Genomic DNA, 18,260 nt, shown 5'->3' with positions numbered 1-18,260 from the left:
GCCTTCTATGTACAGGAGCCAGCTGGCAGGGCAAGATCCTCCCTGGGTGATGATGGAAGAGGGAAATTTCTTTGACATGTAATTGACAGATCTTTGGCCTTCCTTAACAGAGAGGACGTAGGCCTCTGGTGATTATAGAACATGGGTGTGAGCTCCTTGGAATAACTTTCCTTTCCACATTCCCACCCTCCCCACCCCCCATATTCTTTGCTTAGCTTTGAGAAAACCATTTCTTTTCCTCAAGATCTCATCCCTGCCTCTTGCAGCTGGAACAAGCCCTTCTGGGTCATTCTCCCTTTCCCTGGCCTTTTCATTTTCCAACCCTCCAGTTGTCGTCAATCCTTTTTTTTTTTTTAATAAAGATTTTTATTTATTTATTTGACAGAGAGAGATCACAAGTAGGCAGAGAGGCAGGCAGAGAGAGAGGAAGGGAAGCAGGCTCCCTGCTGCGCAGAGAGCCCGATGCGGGGCTCGATCCCAGGACCCCGGGATCATGACCTGAGCCGAAGGCAGAGGCTTAACCCACTGAGCCACCCAGGCGCCCCTGTCGTCAATCCTTTTTTACACATTCAGACATTTATAGATCTGTCCGTAACTTTGCGACCTTTGCTTCTTCTGCTTTCTTCTCTCCTCCTTGTGAGAAGCTTTAAGCTGTGTTCTCCGTTTCCCAGTTGGAATTCACCCCACCCACATGTAAACTCCTTTCAGGGATCACCGTTCCCTAGCCCTATCCATTTGTTTTTCACCAAATTGAAGCTATGGTGTTTGTCTTCTAGTTGTTGTCAAATACAAAAAACAGTTTGTGTTCAAGCCTATATTCAGCAGCCTTGCAAAGTTCACTTAAATCTAACAATTCAGGGGCGCCTGGGTGGCTCAGTGGGTTAAAGCCTCTGCCTTCAGCTCAGGTCATGATCCCAGGGTCCTGGGATCGAGCCCCGCATCAGGGCTCTCTGCTCAGCGGGGAGCCTGCTTCCTCTCCCTCTGCCTGCCTCTCTGCCTACTTGTGATCTCTGTCAAATAAATAAATCTTTTTTAAAAATCTAACAATTCATTTATGGATGCTTTTGGATTTTTCTGTGTACATATGTCATCTGTAAAAACTGGGGGCTTTGGGCACCTGAGTGACTTCCCCATCTCTCTCTCTCTCTGCCTGCCTCTCTGCCTACTTGTGATCTCTCTCTGTCAAATAACTAAATAAAATCTTAAAAAAAAACTGGGGGCTTTATTCCTTTCTAGTCACTCTTTTCTCTGTCTCACTGTATGCCACTAAGTCCTCCTGTAGTGTTGAATAGAAGTGGGCACAGCAGCCATCCTAGTTCTCATTCTTAGTCTCAGGAGGAAAGTTTTTACTGTCACCACTAAGTTTTTTCTTTTTCAAAGATTTTATTTATTTATTTATTTATTTATTTATTTATTTATTTGACAGAGTGAGCACAAGCAGGGGTAATGGCAGGGAGAGGGAGAGGAAGGTTCCCTGCTGTTCAAGAAGCCCCATGCAGGACTCCATCCCAGGACCCAGGAATCATGATCTGAGCCGAAGGCAGACATTTAACCTACTGAGCCACCCAGGCGCCCCAAGTTTTTTTTTTAATACAACCTTTATCAGACTAAGGAAGTTCTCTCCTGTTCCTAGTTTGCCAAGAATTTATATCATGAATGGATGTTGAATCGTAGGAGATCCCCTTCTCCGCGTCCGTAGAGATTAGGATGTGACTTTCTCCATTAATTACATTGGCTAAATTGTCAATTTTACTGGCATAAAGTTTTTTTTTCATAATTCCCCAATTTGTTTAATGTTTATGAAATCTGTAAAGTCCACTGTTACCACTCCTAATTTGACAATTTGTGTTTTCCCTCCTCCTTGACCTGGGTTTCTCTGGGTTTCTCCTATGCATTAACCTCTTCAAAGAACTCCCTTTGATTTTTCTTATTGCTTGTCCTCTAGAGGACAGGAAAGCAAATGTGAGGGAGGAAACTCCTAAGAGTAAAGCACAGAAAAGAGCTTGGGATCTACCAGAACTCATTAGGCATTAGGTATCAACAGTGAGTGGGCAGGCTGCTTCGGAGGCACAGGTAGAATTTGTACGATGTGTTAAATATAGTTAGCGAGTAAGTCAGTAAGTGATAGGATACGCTGAAGAGAAATAAAATAAATGGAATATGTGGTGGAACAAACACGAGTGTCACTTAAAGACAGAAAGGAATGCAAAAACTAGGACATAGGTGTCCTACCACCCAAACCAACAGCTGCATTTTACCTAAACTCACCGCCAGTTGCTGACACTCGGGATTGTTCCATTGATCACAGATAAAACCCAGGACTGTGCCGGAAGCTAACTGGGGAGCTACAGCTGGGGCCAGCAGGAGATGTCCTTGGCCTTGGGCAACCTCAGTCTGATTGGCCCCCTTGTCTAAACTTCGACTCTGGTCATCAGTGAGGCTGATGCAAGAGACAGGGAGAGACCGAGTGAGAATGGAGGTAAGGGTGTATGAACAATACGTAACACAGGAATCAGGAAACATGGTTCTTCGCCCAGTTTGTCCCCTGTTCTAAATGTTAACTTACCCGTCCCTTTCTGTTTGCTTCTTGGTGGGTTTTAAAACATATGGATCTTGTGTTTTTTAAGTGACAATAAGCCACATCACTGGAGCATTTTTATTTTGGTCTGTGAGCCTTCCTATTCTGAGACCTCTGGGACGGCTTGGCTGGTAGTGTATTAGAGGCCATCATTCTGTCGAGGGAATTTCTCATAGTAACCATTCCCAGAGGAGGAGGTGAGAAGGGATCATAGTTCAGTTTGGAGATCTTTCCTAAAGAAATAAGACAATAGAAAGTAACTGGTTAAAATACTGGGGTCCCAGTGCTGACCTGGGTGGTCACAGGGCCAATCAAGGGTCACAGGGCTGAGCTTAGGGATCTGAGGGTAGTCTCAAGGGTCCTGGGAAACAGGTTGAAGAGCCATCATTACTTATACCATTTTAGAGGTTTTAGCTAAAACAAGATGACAGGACTAGGGCTGGCCTATGGCCACAGCAGAGCTGACTTGGGGGCGGCATCGGGGTTATCCTTGCCGGGGAGGGGGGGGCTCTCCCTCTCCCAGGGTATACAAATCGGAAGAAGAACGTGGGACATGGGAGACACATTTGTTGAACACTGTGTCCCGAGCGTGGGCTCTTCCCATCCCGTGTACCTGAAGTCACCTGCGGTCCTCGGGGCAGCTCCTCTTCATACAAAAACCCGTGCAGATCACCTCCTGCCGCCTCCACTCAGTCCTCACCAAACACCAATACCGTGAGACCCTGCATCCCTGAAACCCCAAGACCCTACAGCCCAACTCACAGAGCACCCTTCACTCCCCAGATCCAGCGGTCTGTCCCACAACAACCCGTACTCTTCCTCTTCACACTTGCCAGTGCTCTGCCACATTTTGCCACCTGTCTGACCCTTCTCTACTCCGCCCCACTCACCGCTAGCATTCCCGCCATGCTTCACATCCCAACTTACACCGCTCTGCCCACACTGCCAACATCCGCGCTCGGCCCGTTCACTCTGACTACTCACTCTCACTTTCCGAGCCATTACTCACATTCCCTCCTACTCTACTCTTTCTTCTCCAGCACCTTCCCCACTGGCTATTTACCACATTTTTGCCTACTCTTCCCAGCTCGCCCTCTTTCTGCCCTCTCATTCCCCCATGCCCCCCCGCCACTTGGCCCTTCATTACCTTCATCTATTTTCCCGATTCCGGTCCATCCGTCCATATCCTGCTGTTCACCTCCCCTTTTCTCCCCCATGATCCATGCCTCACTGACTTCCACTCACACACAGGGCCCATCAGACAGCCATCTGTGTCCCAGGAGGCTGGTGTCCACGATCAACCTGAAACGGCAAGACCTGGCCCCTGCGCACACCGCCCTTCAGACCTTTGACAGGCGGGAAACCCCAGGGATATTCCCTAGCGGCGGGAAGAGGAAATGCTTCCTTTCTGGTGCCTCTGGGCATCCTCTCAGCAGACGGCCCCAGAAGTAAGGCTGTCAGCCCCATGTTTCTTCCCCAAGCTTCCTCCTCCCTGGGAAGACACTAAATGGGACACATCTGACTTATGTAGCTCCAAAAAAGCAAACCCACGCCTCGTTTTCTTACAGGATACTTTAGGGAAAAAACAAGGCCCGGCAGGACACAGGCAGGGTCTCAGAGGTCTGGCTCACTCACCTGTCTGGTTAAATCAAAACCCTTCCCCTGCCCTGGATTTACACAGCTTGGGTTCCCCTGTCCCACCAGAGATCGAGCCCCAGTGAAAAACCACAGCATCCTGAGGCCACAAACACAGTCACAGAGTGGGACCTCTCCCTCTGGTGCAGACATGCTGCAACCTGGTCTTCGGCTATGTCCGTTCAGACCACAGCTCTCGATAGGTCACCAGCAGTCGTGTGACCCAGGACGCGAGCTGCCCAACTTGCCTGGGTACTCACGCTTTTCTTTCTCTCATGATAAAAATACACACGCACAAACACAAAATGAAGCAATGTACACCATTTTGTTAAAATATGTAAGGACAGTGATGGGCTTTAATACAGGGTATTTTCAGAGGTCATGGAGCACACTAAATTAGGAAATGTTTTCCAGTCTCCATGATTTCAGGTTTATGTGATGTTGTCCCAGCCAACCTAAGAACCACCGCACTTGGCACACTCAGGAAAGTGAGGCCCGTGTGCCTTTCGAACCGGCTGGCTATCTGTTGTTCTGACAGATTATTCTGTTTACTATTCACTCAAAACATTAAACTCCATATTGAACATCCATGTCTCAAATGTTAGGAAATCCTGTATCTACAATCTAACTTCATTATCACAGCAATGGAACAAAATATTCGTTTTAAAAGGTTTTATTTATTGAAAAGGTAGTACAGCCACAGAGCACAATTTTCAAAAGTTATGAAAGGACATAGAGGTGTCTCCCTCCCAATTCCATTCCCCCAGCCACCCACTTCCCCTGCCCTTTCCCAGAGGTAATCAGGGTTCGCAGCTTCTCATGTATCTTCCCAGAGAGAGTTGATGCATATATGCTCAATTACGTACTTACAATTTGTTTTTATGCGCGAATGGTAGCATATTATATTCATGATCCTGCATCTTGCTTTTTGTACCTAATCATGTTGGAGATCGTCCCACATCACTACACAGATGATGTCCAAGTTCTCTTTATATATATGTATATATATAAATTTTTATATATTTCTACATATATATACACACACACACACGCACACACACAATTTTTTTTTTTCATTTTGTCTACCTAGGAGGTTTGCTGTATGAACATACCATGATTTCGGGATCTAGACCCCTGTCATCTAGATAGCTTCCAACCTTTTGTTTTCACAGTGCGCCTGTGAAGATCTCTGCGTGGTCATCATTTCGTACGTACATGAGTATATACATTCCTAGAAGTGGAACTGTAGGCCCAAAAGCCATTGCCTTTGTGGTTTTCATTACTTTGGAATCATTATTTGAGTAAGAGTTTTGCCTGGACTTGCTGTTCCCCAGAGGTTCATGTAGGGTAAGAAACGGGGGCCACATTCTAGGCAGGTAAGAGTTTTTCTTAAAATTGTTCCCCCCCTCCCATTTGGTATTTCTTTTCGGTTTGACTTCTCCAGAGTCCGTAAACCGGGGCAGCTGCAGGGCTCTTCACAAGGAACACCCCCTTCTCCTGCCCCAGCCCCTGTCAAGGGCTCCTCTCATGACTGCAGACTACTTTCTACAAATATGGCTTGTCTGAGTGATTTCTTGTCAAGGCCTCTGCCAGCCTCTCCTCAGACCCCAAATGGGTCTAGGAGACATCCTAACTCCCACCTGTCAATGCCCACTGTTACCGTGGTGGATGTAGTTGGCCTTGCACTTGGGGGATATCCTGAACCTCAAATGGTGAGTCCTCACCAGTGCAGCCCCACGTGTGCAGCCTTGAGTGTTTGCTTTGAGATCTCCTGCACTGGCGCGTGGTCCCCTCTGCCTCCAGCTGCGCTCTTGGCAGGGTTTCCGCTATCTCCTCCTTGTGGCAGATACAGAGATTATACTTCCTCTTTTGCTCCTTCTAGTGTCTGGGTGAAGACTGAGATGAAAAGAGCCTTTTACTCCCCATATTTAAACCAGAAATCAGAACGTACCTTTAAAACGTTAATGAGACAACACTTTCCCTTGGTGAACCTTAACAGTCACCTTGGATCTACTCGTTAATGTGTGATGAGCTTTGACTTCCGGCTATGGCCCTTCGCGTGGGCTTTCTTTCCCGTGTGTGTTCTCTGATGTACAATCAGGTTTGATTTTTGGGTAAAAGCCTTTCCACATTCTGCACACTTATAGGGTTTCTCTCCCGTATGAGTTCTCTGGTGTACAGTGAATGTGGATTTTTCTCTGAAGGCTTTGCCACACTCAGAACACGCGTAGGGTTTCTCTCCTGTGTGTGTTCGCTGATGTATTATGAGCTGGGACTTTTGGCTGAAAGCTTTCCAACATACGGGACATTCATAGGGTTTCTCTCCTGTGTGAATTCTCTGATGTATAATGAGCTTGGACTTTTCTCTGAAGGCTTTGCCACATTCATTACACTTATAGGGTTTTTCTTCTGTATGGGTTCTTTGATGTATAATGAGGTATGATTTCTGGGAAAATGCCTTTTCACATTCACTGCATTCATAGGGCTTCTCTCCTGTGTGACCCCTCTGGTGGAGCATGAGATAGGATTTCTGAGAGAATGCTTTCTCACATTCATTACATTCAAAAGGCTTCTCTCCTGAATGAGTTCGCTGATGTACACCAAGGTTGGATTTTTGGGTGAAGGTTTTCCCGCACACATCACATTCATAGGGTTTCTCTCCTGTATGAGTTCGCTGATGCACGATGAGGGTTGACTTCTCATTGAAAGACTTCCCACATTCGGCACATTTATGAGGTTTCTCCCCTGTATGAGTTCTTTGATGTATAACAAGAGTTGACTTATCACTGAAAGTTTTCTTACACTCATTACATTCATGGGGTTTCTTTCCTGTATGAGTACTATGATGTATAATTAGATCAAGCTTCTGTATGAAAGATTCCCCACATTTAGTGCATTCATAAGTTTTCTCGCCCGTGTGCGTTTTCTGATGGACAATGAGGTTTGACTTCTGAGTGAAGGCTTTTCCACATTCATTACACTCATAAGGTTTCTCTCCTGTGTGAGTCCTGTAATGTATGATGACGGTTGACTTTTCTCTGAAGGCTTTTCCACATTCTGGGCACTCAAAAGGTCGCTCTCCTGTATGACTTCTCAAGTGTATAATGAGCTGAGATTTTTGGCTAAAGGCTTTTCCACATTCAGTACATCCGAAGGGTTTCTCTCCGGTATGAGTTCTCCAATGTACAATGAGGTGTGACTTCTTGCTGAAGGTTTTCCTACACGCAGTGCATTCGAAGGGTTTCTCTCCATTTTTAATTCTCTCTTGTAGACTGAGCCCTTTCTTCCGCCTGTGGGCCTTCCCACACTCTTTATATCCATGGGGCTTTACTCCAGGAGTTGTTTTCTCATACTCCGTATGGAAAAATAACTTTGCACATCCACTATCATATTTCTTTCCTACAGAGCTTCTGGTAAATAAGTCTAAACTATCTACCATATTATTTCCAAATGGCTCATATTTATGGGACCTTTGGATTGAAGCAACAAGGTTTGTATTCAGATGAAATGCGTTTCCAAATTCATTATAGTCATGGCCAGTCTTGGTGATAATTGTTTTCTTGTCAGGGAATCCAACTTGCATCAACAGATACCTATCTTGGTCATCCTGGTGCTGTCTCTCAATCTGTTCACCAATTTGACAGACTGCTTCTAGAAGGAAGTACAATAAACCATTTTTGTAACTTAATATTATATAATGAACCTTCTTTAAAAGTGCCCTACCATATGAAAGCTGATACTATTATCTCATTTTATCTGAGTTCTGGAGAAGATCCTGACCATCAAATCCCGTTCTTTTACTAAACTCCCACCTGCTAGGCTTTTTGTTACCAAGAACAATCTTGCCCTGACATCTCAGTCTGTCTTACTTCTACTTTTACATCATCTCTGATTCCTGTCAACTCTGGGGACCTTATCAACCTTTATCTTTATTTATCATATGAACTCTTAAGTGTCCAGGACTTATACAATTTCTAAGTAGAAATGCAACAGTGTGGTTAGTGGACTCAAATCTTAGGCAATCCTGAATCCACATTCTTAGTCAATCAGAGAAAGATGCAGAATAATTAACCTTACAAAAACGAAGAAAAACTCAAAGATCTTTCCCCAATCTGGATTCATCCAAGCTTACGTTCACAGTTCAACCCCACCTTCTCCTGTCCACACTATTTTCACTAAAAACGATGACTCTATCAATACCAAACCCCTCCTCATTTTCTATCACCCACATAGCCTAGTCTCCCATATTTTGCTATATTCAAAATCTAGATAACTTTCAGGTTGCCTGGGTGGCTCAGTGGGTTAAAGCCTCTGCCTTCAGCTCAGGTCATGATCTCAGGATCCTGGGATCAAGCCCCGCATCAGGCTCTCTGCTCCACAGGGAGCCTGCTTCCTCCTCTCTCTCTCTGCCTACTTGTGATCTCTGTCAAATAAATAAATAAAATCTTAAAAAAAAAACAAAATCTAGATAACTTTCAAGAAGCAATTCTGTCTTTTCAAAGAAGCTTATTCTGATCTTCCTGTATAACTAATTTTTGTTTTTTTCTAAAGTAGCTATCTGTCCCACTCATTTAGAAAGTTAAAGTTCCAAAGCTTAGGCTTAAATATACCATATTTCATCACCTGCAAGATGCACATTATTTCACATTTTAACACATTTCTAAACCCAGGTGTACCTTATTATCAATGGCATGTCACCAATTAAGTGGTGGAAACTTTTCTTAGTGGCTATGTATTAAAATCAACTGGATCTTGAAGTCAATAAAATATGGTAAATACTTTCTTCATCTACCAAAGCTTAATCATTTCTGTAGTTGACTTTTCACCTTTTCCTGAAATTTTGTATGAAAAATGGACAGAAAAGATGAAAGAGTATAAAAAACTATTCAGACGACCACTCAGACTTAACAGTGATAACATTTACAATAGTAATACTGAATTTGAAAATGGACCATGTTCCTATGACATCCTTAATATCATTAGCAAAAAACTCATTCTTAAGCATGAATATCAGACTCATAGAAGTTGTTTTTGCAAAATACATCTGATGGGGCCACCCAAGTTCCACCAAGTGTCACAACCAATGCTGCTACTACAACAGCAGCTATGCTGACTCAGAGCCACAGCACTACTCTGAAAAGAAATAACTCAACACATTTCACATGCTCTTGACCATTAAGTGAAAAAAGGTGAAGAAAACTGTATAGTAGGCTACCATATTTCTAAGGAAAGAAATCTATAAATACATACTTAAATAGGCTCAACAGGTAAACAAGGGAAGGATACACCTTTACATTTTAATAAATGGTTACCTACAGAAGGAAGGGAGAGAATGAAATGCAAGGAAAGAAGCTGAACTTCTTTAAATATACCTTCTTTTCTAGATTTGACTTTGGAACCAAGTCAGTATTTTATACATTCCTAAAGCAAAACTGGATTTAAAAGGATCCCGTAATAATAATATAACCTCATCTGTATTTCCAAACCACCATCGCTGGAAAGTCTTGGTTCTCAATGGCACCAACGTGATTACCTCACTTCATTCACACCACTATCAACAGCAGTCTCAGAAGAATACTAACTACGTTACCATCAGATGTAAGATTAACAGAAACGTTTAACCCCAGAATTTGATTTGGAAATACCAATCTTTTTAAATGAAGGAGAAGCATCAATTTGAATACATGATGTATTTTCTCTTACAAAAACTTTTTTTACCGGGCACCTGGATGGCTTGGTCAGTTGGGCGTCTGCCTGGGGGTAAAGCCCTGCATTGGGCTTCTCTGCTCAGCGGGGAGTCTACTTGCCCCCCGCCAGCTCCTGCTCTCTCTCTCACCGATGCTCTCTCTCAAATAAAATCTTTTAAAAAATCATTTTTACATGGTTCCTAGCTCTGTCAATTTTTATTTTTACTTTTTTTTAGAGACTTTATTTAATTGAGATAGATTGAGAGTGAGAGAGCACAGGCAGAAGGAGAAGCAGGCTCCCCACTGAGCAGGGAGCCCAATGTGGGGCTCCATCCCAGGACTCCAGGACCATGACCTGAGCCGAAGGCAGACGCTTAATGACTGAGCCACCCGGGCATCCCTGTCAATTTTTAAAAGGTCTAGAAGCAATTCGCTAGCATCCAAATTGTGGTCTCAAAACACTATTTACGGGGCGCCTGGGTGGCTCAGTGGGTTAAGCCTCTGCCTTCGGCTCGGGTCATGATCTCAGGGTCCTGGGATCGAGTCCCACATTGGGCTCTCTGCTTGGCAGGGAGCCTGCTTCCTCCTCTCTCTCTGCCTGCCTCTCTGCCTTCTTGTGATCTCTCCCTGTCAAATCAATATATAAAATCTTTAAAAAAAAAAACACTATTTACCACCAAAAAAACCCAACCAACCAACCAAAAAGAACCAAAACAAACAAATAAACAAAAAAACAAAAAACAGGGTACCTTGGAGAAATGGCTCATTCCAGGCCAGAGATGAGAACTATATAAAATGAGCCTGGAACATCCTGTGACACCACAAAGTTTCTGCTGGCCAGAGATAAGGCAGTCTGATTCATAACGAGGATAAGGCAATGGATTAAAACACAAAATATTGATTATTTTTTTTAAAAAGACCTATTGGGGCGCCTGGGTGGCTCAGTGGGTTAAGCCTCTGCCTTCGGCTCAGGTCATGATCTCAGGGTCCTGGGATTGAGCCCTGAATCGGGCTCCCTGCTCAGTGGGGAGTCTGCTTCCCCCTCTCTCTCTCTGCCTACTTGTGATCTATCTATCTATCTCTCTTTCTCTCTCTCTGTCAAATAAATAAATAAATAAATCTTTGTTAAAATCTAAAAAAAAAGACCTATTAGTCACCTTTTGAAGATGCTATAAAACCAACTCATTATTTTTTAAAACTGGTAAACAAATGGGAAAACGTATATAACTGAAATGGAACTCCTGGAACACACAATATAAGTAATAGATGAAAGGCAATCAGTCTTCTTTATAGAACTATTCCAGCTAATCAACAAAGAAGGCATGACAGAATATCACCATTTTGCAACATTAATGATCAGATATAAGCAATGACCACCGAGAACTCATAACTACAACAGACAACCATGCATTACATGCCTCCTGATGAGAGGATGTCATGCCAGCCAGGAAGTGAACTTGCTTAAAGAAAAAAAAAACAAAACCCTGAATTTGGTCAAACTTCAAAATCTAACCATCAATTTATAAGAAAAAAAATAAGGGACAGAGGAATATGTTAAGTAGGGTACTTAGCAAAGTCCAGACCGTGGGAAACTAAAAGACAAATTAAACAGTTACTTAAAAGGGGGGAGGAGATAGCTGGGAATCGTTTGTACATTATGAGAAACAAGAACGCAAGGAGTTGTGAGAACCCTCCGCCCCCGGATCCTCATTTCTCAATACCATCCCCCACTAAAAGGGATCAGAAATCCTTGGAGAAGCTGCTGATTCTAGGTCTGAAACAGGGCAAGTACAGTGTGAACCTGGAACATATTTCTGTGCTAGAAAGTGCTCAGAGAAGGATGGGGTCATGTTAAGAGACCGAGGAGCCAGCCCGAAGGGACTCCTACTGGCCAAACTGAGGACAATTTGAACATCAAAATGAGTAATGACAGAAGACATTAGTGCATTATAACATCCTGAAAAATAAAACTCTGAGTCCATACCGATACTAAAATGCATTCATTAAAGGGACAGGGTAAGAGAAGAGTGCCAACTTATAAATGGAGAAGGAATGATAGAAAATTCCCCCTTCTTCCAAATATCTTATAAAATGATTCGGGCAAGAATCCTCTGTGGGTGATAAAACCACTCAGTAAAAATTTTTGAAAACAGGATATTAATCATTTGGCAGCTCCACAAAATGTTAAACATGTGGTTTAACAATCCCACTCCTATGTCCATACTCAAAAGGAATGAAAACATTCATCTCCATAAAATATTCTACATGAATGTTCATAGCAACTTTCTAATGGCCAAAAAGTGGGAACAGCCTAAATATCCATCCGTAGATAAATGAACATAAGTGGTGGAAGCCAGACAACAGAGGATCATCCCACCATAAAACGGAATGAAGTCCTAATACATGCTACCCCGTGGAGGAACCTGGAAACCATGCCGAGTGAAAGAGACCAGACACGAAAGGCCACATTTTGTATGGTTCCATTTACATGAAATCTCCAGACAGGAAAAAGCATAGAGGCAGAAAGTGGTTGCCAGGGGATGGGGGAAGGAGGAAATAGAGACTGACTGATGAGGGGTATGGGCTTCTTTCTGGGGTGATGATAATGTTCTAGAATTAGATAATGGTGATGGTTTCCTACCTCAGCGAATATACTAAAAACCGCTGCATTTGTATCCATCAGAGAGTGCAGTTTGTGGTCTGGGAATTCTCTCTCAATAAAGCTATTTTTAAATAAAGATAATCAAGATGTTTTAGGAGAGCAACCTGATAGGATTATCTAGACTGGATGGAAACAGGTAGCCCAGGCCAGCGTCAGGACAGCAGTGCCGAGGCCTGGGACTCAGGGGGGCCTGGCTTCAGATAAGGCAGTGAGAAGCGAGACTGGAGAGGGCATGGGGCAGGACCGGCACTTACAAGACACTTAGCCACTGGGAGAAAAAGCTGTGCAGAAACTTTAGGGTGAGCACCAACTTAAGGGGAGTGGTCTAGTGGGTGTGGGACAGGGGCGAGTGGTGTCAGTCCTATGTCTGAGGTATTCATGTCCCTGTCCAACAAGAATAAAGGGTCACAGCACTTCTCCAGACATTCCTGAAAGCTCTTTCAGATGTCCTTGCCCCTGGCTAACAGTCGCCCCTGGCTGACAAGCTGGCACCCCCTGTCCCCATCATCTTGAGTCGATCCCACTCACCTGGAAAGCTCCAGAAGGAGATTTTTGTTTCTCCCAGGCATGGCTCTTTGACCTCCAACTTGAGGATGAGGTCTGGTTTGGTCCCCTGCGGTCCTGCTAATGAGAAATGACAGTGATACCTCCTGGGTCTTCAGAGAGCCTCTGAGAAAGAGGGCGGTGGGGTCTGGGGCAGCATGGGAGACCCGCTCACTTGACACAATGGTCCAGTGGTCAAGTTGCACCATTCCACCTGGGTTTTGAGTTCACAAACACCCTGTGAGGAAACTTCAATCCCCGAAACTCAACGTCCGAGGTTTCAAGCAGTTCAGAGACCTTACAAGTTTTCCAGAGCGAGCAAGGAAAGGCCCTCTATCAGACACAATAGTCACGAGCAGCAAAATAACCTGAGGAGGCCATTCTTACCCACAGAGACCAGGTTGCTGTACGTCTCCAGCATCACTTCTCGGTACAGAGTCTTCTGTGGAGGGTTCAAGTACTCCCACTCCTCCGGGGTGAAATCCACAGCCACATCCTCAAATGTCACGAGTCCCTGTAATTGCACATTCCTTGTACTCCAAAATACTGACCACTGGGTAAGGAGGATGAAATGCAGGGAACTGCTGACTGGGTTCCCAGTTCGTGATAATGACTTAATACCGGACGCCTGCTTTGTTGGGAAATCACAAGCCCCAGCAGAAAGTCTGATCCATCGAGTATATGGACTGTTCCGTAAGTATACAGAATGTATGTTCAACGATGTGGTATTTGCACAAGGAAGGACAGTCCAGTAGGACTAAAAAGAGAATCCAAATGCCCTCTGGACACCTGAGTTATGACAAAGTTGACATGGCAAGGCATTGGAAGGGGGGGGATGACCTTTTCAAATAAATGTGGACGGATTACTGGGTATCTATGGGGGGAAATCACCTTTAGCCACTAACTCGCCATACACAAGAATCCGCTACAGAGGAACTGTCAATCTAATGTGAGCGATAACACAAGGAGGTGCCTAGAAAACAGGACAGGAAAATGTCTTCATGGTCTTGGTGGAGGGAAAGAATTCTGAAACAAGATGTGGAAAGTGCTACTCATGAAGGAAAAGATTTGTAAATGTTACAAGATTAAAAGTACAACAGTCAGGGAAATACAAATCAAAACCACAATGGGATAGACACCACCTCACTCCTGTCAGAATGGCTAAAATTAAGAACACACAAAACAGCAGGTGTTGGTGAGGATGCGGAGAAAGGGTAGTAGGGATGCAAGCTGGGGCAACCACTCTGGAAAACAGTATGGAGGTTCCTCAAAAACGTTAAAATAGAGCTACCCTATAATCCAGCAACTCTGCTACTAGCTATTTACCCAAAGGATTCAAAGATACTGACTTGAGGGGCGCCTGGGTGGCTCAGTCGGTTAAGCGTTTGCCTTTGGCTCAGGTTGTGATCCCAGGGTCCTGGGATCGGGCCCCGCATCGGGCTCCCTGCTCGGTGGGAAGTCTGCTTCTCCCTCCCCCACTGCCCCTGCTTGTGTTCCCTTTCTTGCTGTTTCTCTCTCTGTCAAATAAATAAAATCTTAAAAAAAAAAAGATACTGACTTGAAGGGATACATGCACCCTGATGTTTATAGCACCATTATCAACAATAGCCAAATTATAAAAAAAGAGCCCAGTGTCCATCGACTGATGAAGGGATAAAGAAGATGTGTTATATATATACAATGGACTAGTACTCAGCCATAAAAAAGAACAAAATCTTGCCATTTGCAATGCGGATGGAGATAGAGAGTATTATGCTAAGTGGAATAGGTTCGTCAAAGAAAAATAAATACCATATGACTTCACTCATATGCGGAATTTAAGAAACAGAATGAATGAGGAAAGGGGAAAACAAAAGAGAAAAAGAGTCAAGCCAAGAAACACTCTTGACTGTAAAGAACAAACTGATGGTCACCACAGGGGACGGGGTGGGGGATGGGTGAAACAGGGGAAGGGGATTAAGGAGGGCGCTTGTCATGATGAGCACTGGGTGTTGTATGGACGTGCTGAGTCACTATACTGTACGCCTGAAACTAATAATACACTGTATCTTAACTGCAATTTAAATAAAAGCAAAAAAGGTAGAACAGTAAAAAGAAATGGGGAGATTATCTGCAACATTCAACACTGATAAAGGGATCTTCTCTGGTGCATATAAAACCCCTGCACATCGAGAAGAAAGACAACACCAAAAAGCCGAGAAGAGATGTGAATGTGTACTTCACTAAAAACAAGATCCAAATGGCCTGTGAACATAAGAAAATGTACTCCACCTGATCAGCACTCAGGTAAAGGAAAATTTAAGCCATGCTGAGACACTCCTGTGCCCCTACTAGAAAGGTTATAATGAAGCAGCCAAAAATAGCATAAGACCGTGGTGAAATGAGAACTCCCACAGTTAGCAGGAGTAAATACTGGCAGAGCTGCTTGGGGAAGTTGTTTAACAGTGTTTACTAAAGTTAGTGATTTGCATGCGGTACAACGCAGCAATTCTTCTAGGTACACAGCTTCAAGAAAATCATGCACACGTGCTCTAGAAAACGAGTGCAGGGATGTTCACAGAAGCCCTACTTCTAAAACTAAATCAGGGGGAAAAAAATCAGATGTCCTCAACAACACAAAGGGAAACTGTGGCAGTCATTCAACGGGATCTTGTGTGGTGACGAAAATAAATGAACTACAAACTGCGTAACACAGATGAATCTCACAAATGTACTGAAGAGCAGAAGAATCTAGACACAAGAGTATATGCTACACGATTCTATTTATATAGAGAGTAAGAGCACAGGCAAGGTTAATCCATGATGTTGAAAGTCAGGCAAGGGCACCTGGGTGGCTCAGTCGTTAAGCATCTGCCTTTGGCTCAGGTCATGATCCCAGTGTCCTGGGATTGAGTCCCACATCGGGCTCCCTGCTCCGAGGGAAGCCTGTTTCTCCCTCTCTCACTTTCCCTACTTGTGTTCCCTCTCTCAGTGTCTCCCTCTGTCAAATAAAAAAATAAAGAAATCTTAAAAAAAATAAAAGTCAGGCAAGTAATTACCTTTGTGGGTGGTACTGGTTTGGGTGGTACTGGTTGGGAAAGGGCATGAGTGGGGATTCGGAGGTCCTCGTCCTCTTCTAATCTTGACCTGGGGGGTGACTAGAAAGTGTGTTCACTCTGTGATAACGTACTAAGCTGTACACTTATAAATTGCATTTCATGTATAGTTAAATGTACTTTATATCTTTATACTTAAAAATTATTTTTTTAAAGGTTTTATTTATTTATTTGACAGACAGAGATCACAAGTAGGCAGAGAGGCAGGCAGAGAGAGAGGAGGAAGCAGGCTCCCCGCTGAGCAGAGAGCCCAATGTGGGGCTCGATCCCAGGACCCTGGGATCATGACCTTAGCTGAAGGCAGAGGCTTTAACCCACTGAGCCACCCCGGCGCCCCCAAAATCATTTTCAGCAGAAGTGCAAAGGCAATTAAACGGAAAATGGGAGTTCCCATTTCAACAAATGGTGCTGAAACAATTGGATATACATATGCAAAAACAAAATATTCCAATAAATATTTCCAACATATATAAAACTCAAAACACAGAACAGATCGCAGACCTAAATGTGAAATCTAAACCTATAAAATTTCTAGAAGATACAGGAGAGGCACTTGGGTGGCTCAGTCAGTTAAGTGTCCAATTCTTGATCTCAGCTCAGGTCTTGATCTCAGGGTCATGCGTCCAAGCCCTGTGTTGGGGCTTTTTTTAAAAAAATACACTCACACAGGAGAAAATCTTTTTAACCTTAGGTTAGTCAAATATTTCTTAGATGGGAGAGTGACATTCAAGAGACACTGTTAAGAAAAAGCCACAGAATGAAAGAAAATATTTACAAATCACATTCTGGCAAAAAAAAAAAAAAAAACAACACAAAAAACTGTATTGAGAATATATAAAGAGCTCTCATAACTTAAAAAAAAAGGCAGAAGAAAGATATTAAACCAAAGAAAACATACAGATCAAAAATAAGCACACAGAAAGATATTCAACACATCATTAGTCCTGAAGAAAGTGCAAATTAAAACCACAATGGGAGTTCCAGACAGCCCTGTGGGAAGACCATGAAATCACCTCCTTCCACGGACACAACAAACTTACAGCTCTATATAGAGTAATTTTCCTCTAAAAAGGACCTGAGAACTAGATGAACAGCAGCACCTCCACAACAAAAGACAAAGAGACACAAGGAGAAGGCCAGGAGAGGCAGTGACAGAACCTCACGTGGGACCCTACACCAGGAGTGGCGACCCCACAATCGGAAGAGATCACAAAAATATGGTACTCTACTCAAAGAGTAAAGGGACTGTGGCCCACATCAGCACCCCTGACCCTGGGGCCCACACCAGAAAGCCCCCAAAATGTTTGGTTTTGAAAGTCAATGGGAATTAAGGCCAGGAGAATCAGAGAATGTCGGGAACAGAGAGATCCCTTGAAGAGATTCTTCAAGGGCTCTCATGCAAAACCCACCCACCCTGATATCCAGCAAAGAAGCAACAGACTGAAAAGCGCCTAGACCATAAAGAAGAGAGACACACTGACTAATTTTCAAGCAGCTGCCACAGAGACAGAACTTACAAGGATTTTGTCTGGGAAAGGATGTGCTGACCAACAACATTTTTGCAACCTCATCCTAATTTGCTGGTGATGAAGCTGACAGGCACCATTTTGGGCGCCTACCAGCACCAGAGGGCATGTTCTGCCCATCCCACATTGTAAAGGGGCTGGGTTAGCCCCCCCCACACCCTGCAAGACATCTGAGCCACCACAGAGCTGGGTGAGCAACCCAAGCACCATGTGACCCTCACAGAGACCAAGCCATGGGGAGGACAGGTGAGCATCCCAAGCCCCATTGTCCCTGCTCAGTGGCCAAGATGCCAGCAGGCCCGGTCAGTGCCCTGAGCCTCACCTTCCCACACAGTGGCTAAGCTGCACATGGACAGGGTGAATGCCCTAAGCCCTGCCCTCCCCATTCAGAGACCAGGCCACAAGGAAAGGGAAAGCAGCTTGCATCCCACTCTCCCCATGCAGCAGCCCAACCACAACAGAGCTGGGCAAGGGCCCTGAGCCCTGCCCTCCCCACACAGCAACTGTGGCCCTGTCACCGCTGGCATGCACATG

At 44.2% G+C, this 18,260-nt stretch overlaps 1 protein-coding gene across 9 annotated transcripts in view; it reads right to left on the bottom strand.

The window, feature by feature from the left end:
- Nucleotides 1–4,818: 4,818 nt before the first annotated feature.
- The window catches only part of ZNF182 (zinc finger protein 182), a 47,755-nt gene continuing 34,313 nt past the window's right edge, over nucleotides 4,819–18,260 (bottom strand). For 3 of the 9 annotated variants that reach the window (XM_047715012.1, XM_047715014.1, XM_047715015.1), the window contains 3 exons: nucleotides 13,493–13,619; nucleotides 13,091–13,186; nucleotides 4,831–7,864 (listed from right to left, as the gene is read on the bottom strand). In XM_047715012.1, the coding sequence (XP_047570968.1) occupies nucleotides 6,231–7,864; nucleotides 13,091–13,186; nucleotides 13,493–13,619 (1,857 nt within the window). In that variant the 3' untranslated portion in view covers nucleotides 4,831–6,230. The other 6 variants (XM_047715016.1, XM_047715011.1, XM_047715010.1 and 3 more) reach the window with 6 other exon arrangements.

Source organism: Lutra lutra, chromosome X (assembly GCF_902655055.1).
Source record: "Lutra lutra chromosome X, mLutLut1.2, whole genome shotgun sequence".
Lineage (NCBI taxonomy): Eukaryota > Metazoa > Chordata > Mammalia > Carnivora > Mustelidae > Lutra > Lutra lutra.
The sequence above is the reverse complement of the archived record's forward strand: the minus strand, read 5'-3'. Positions and strand labels throughout refer to the sequence as shown.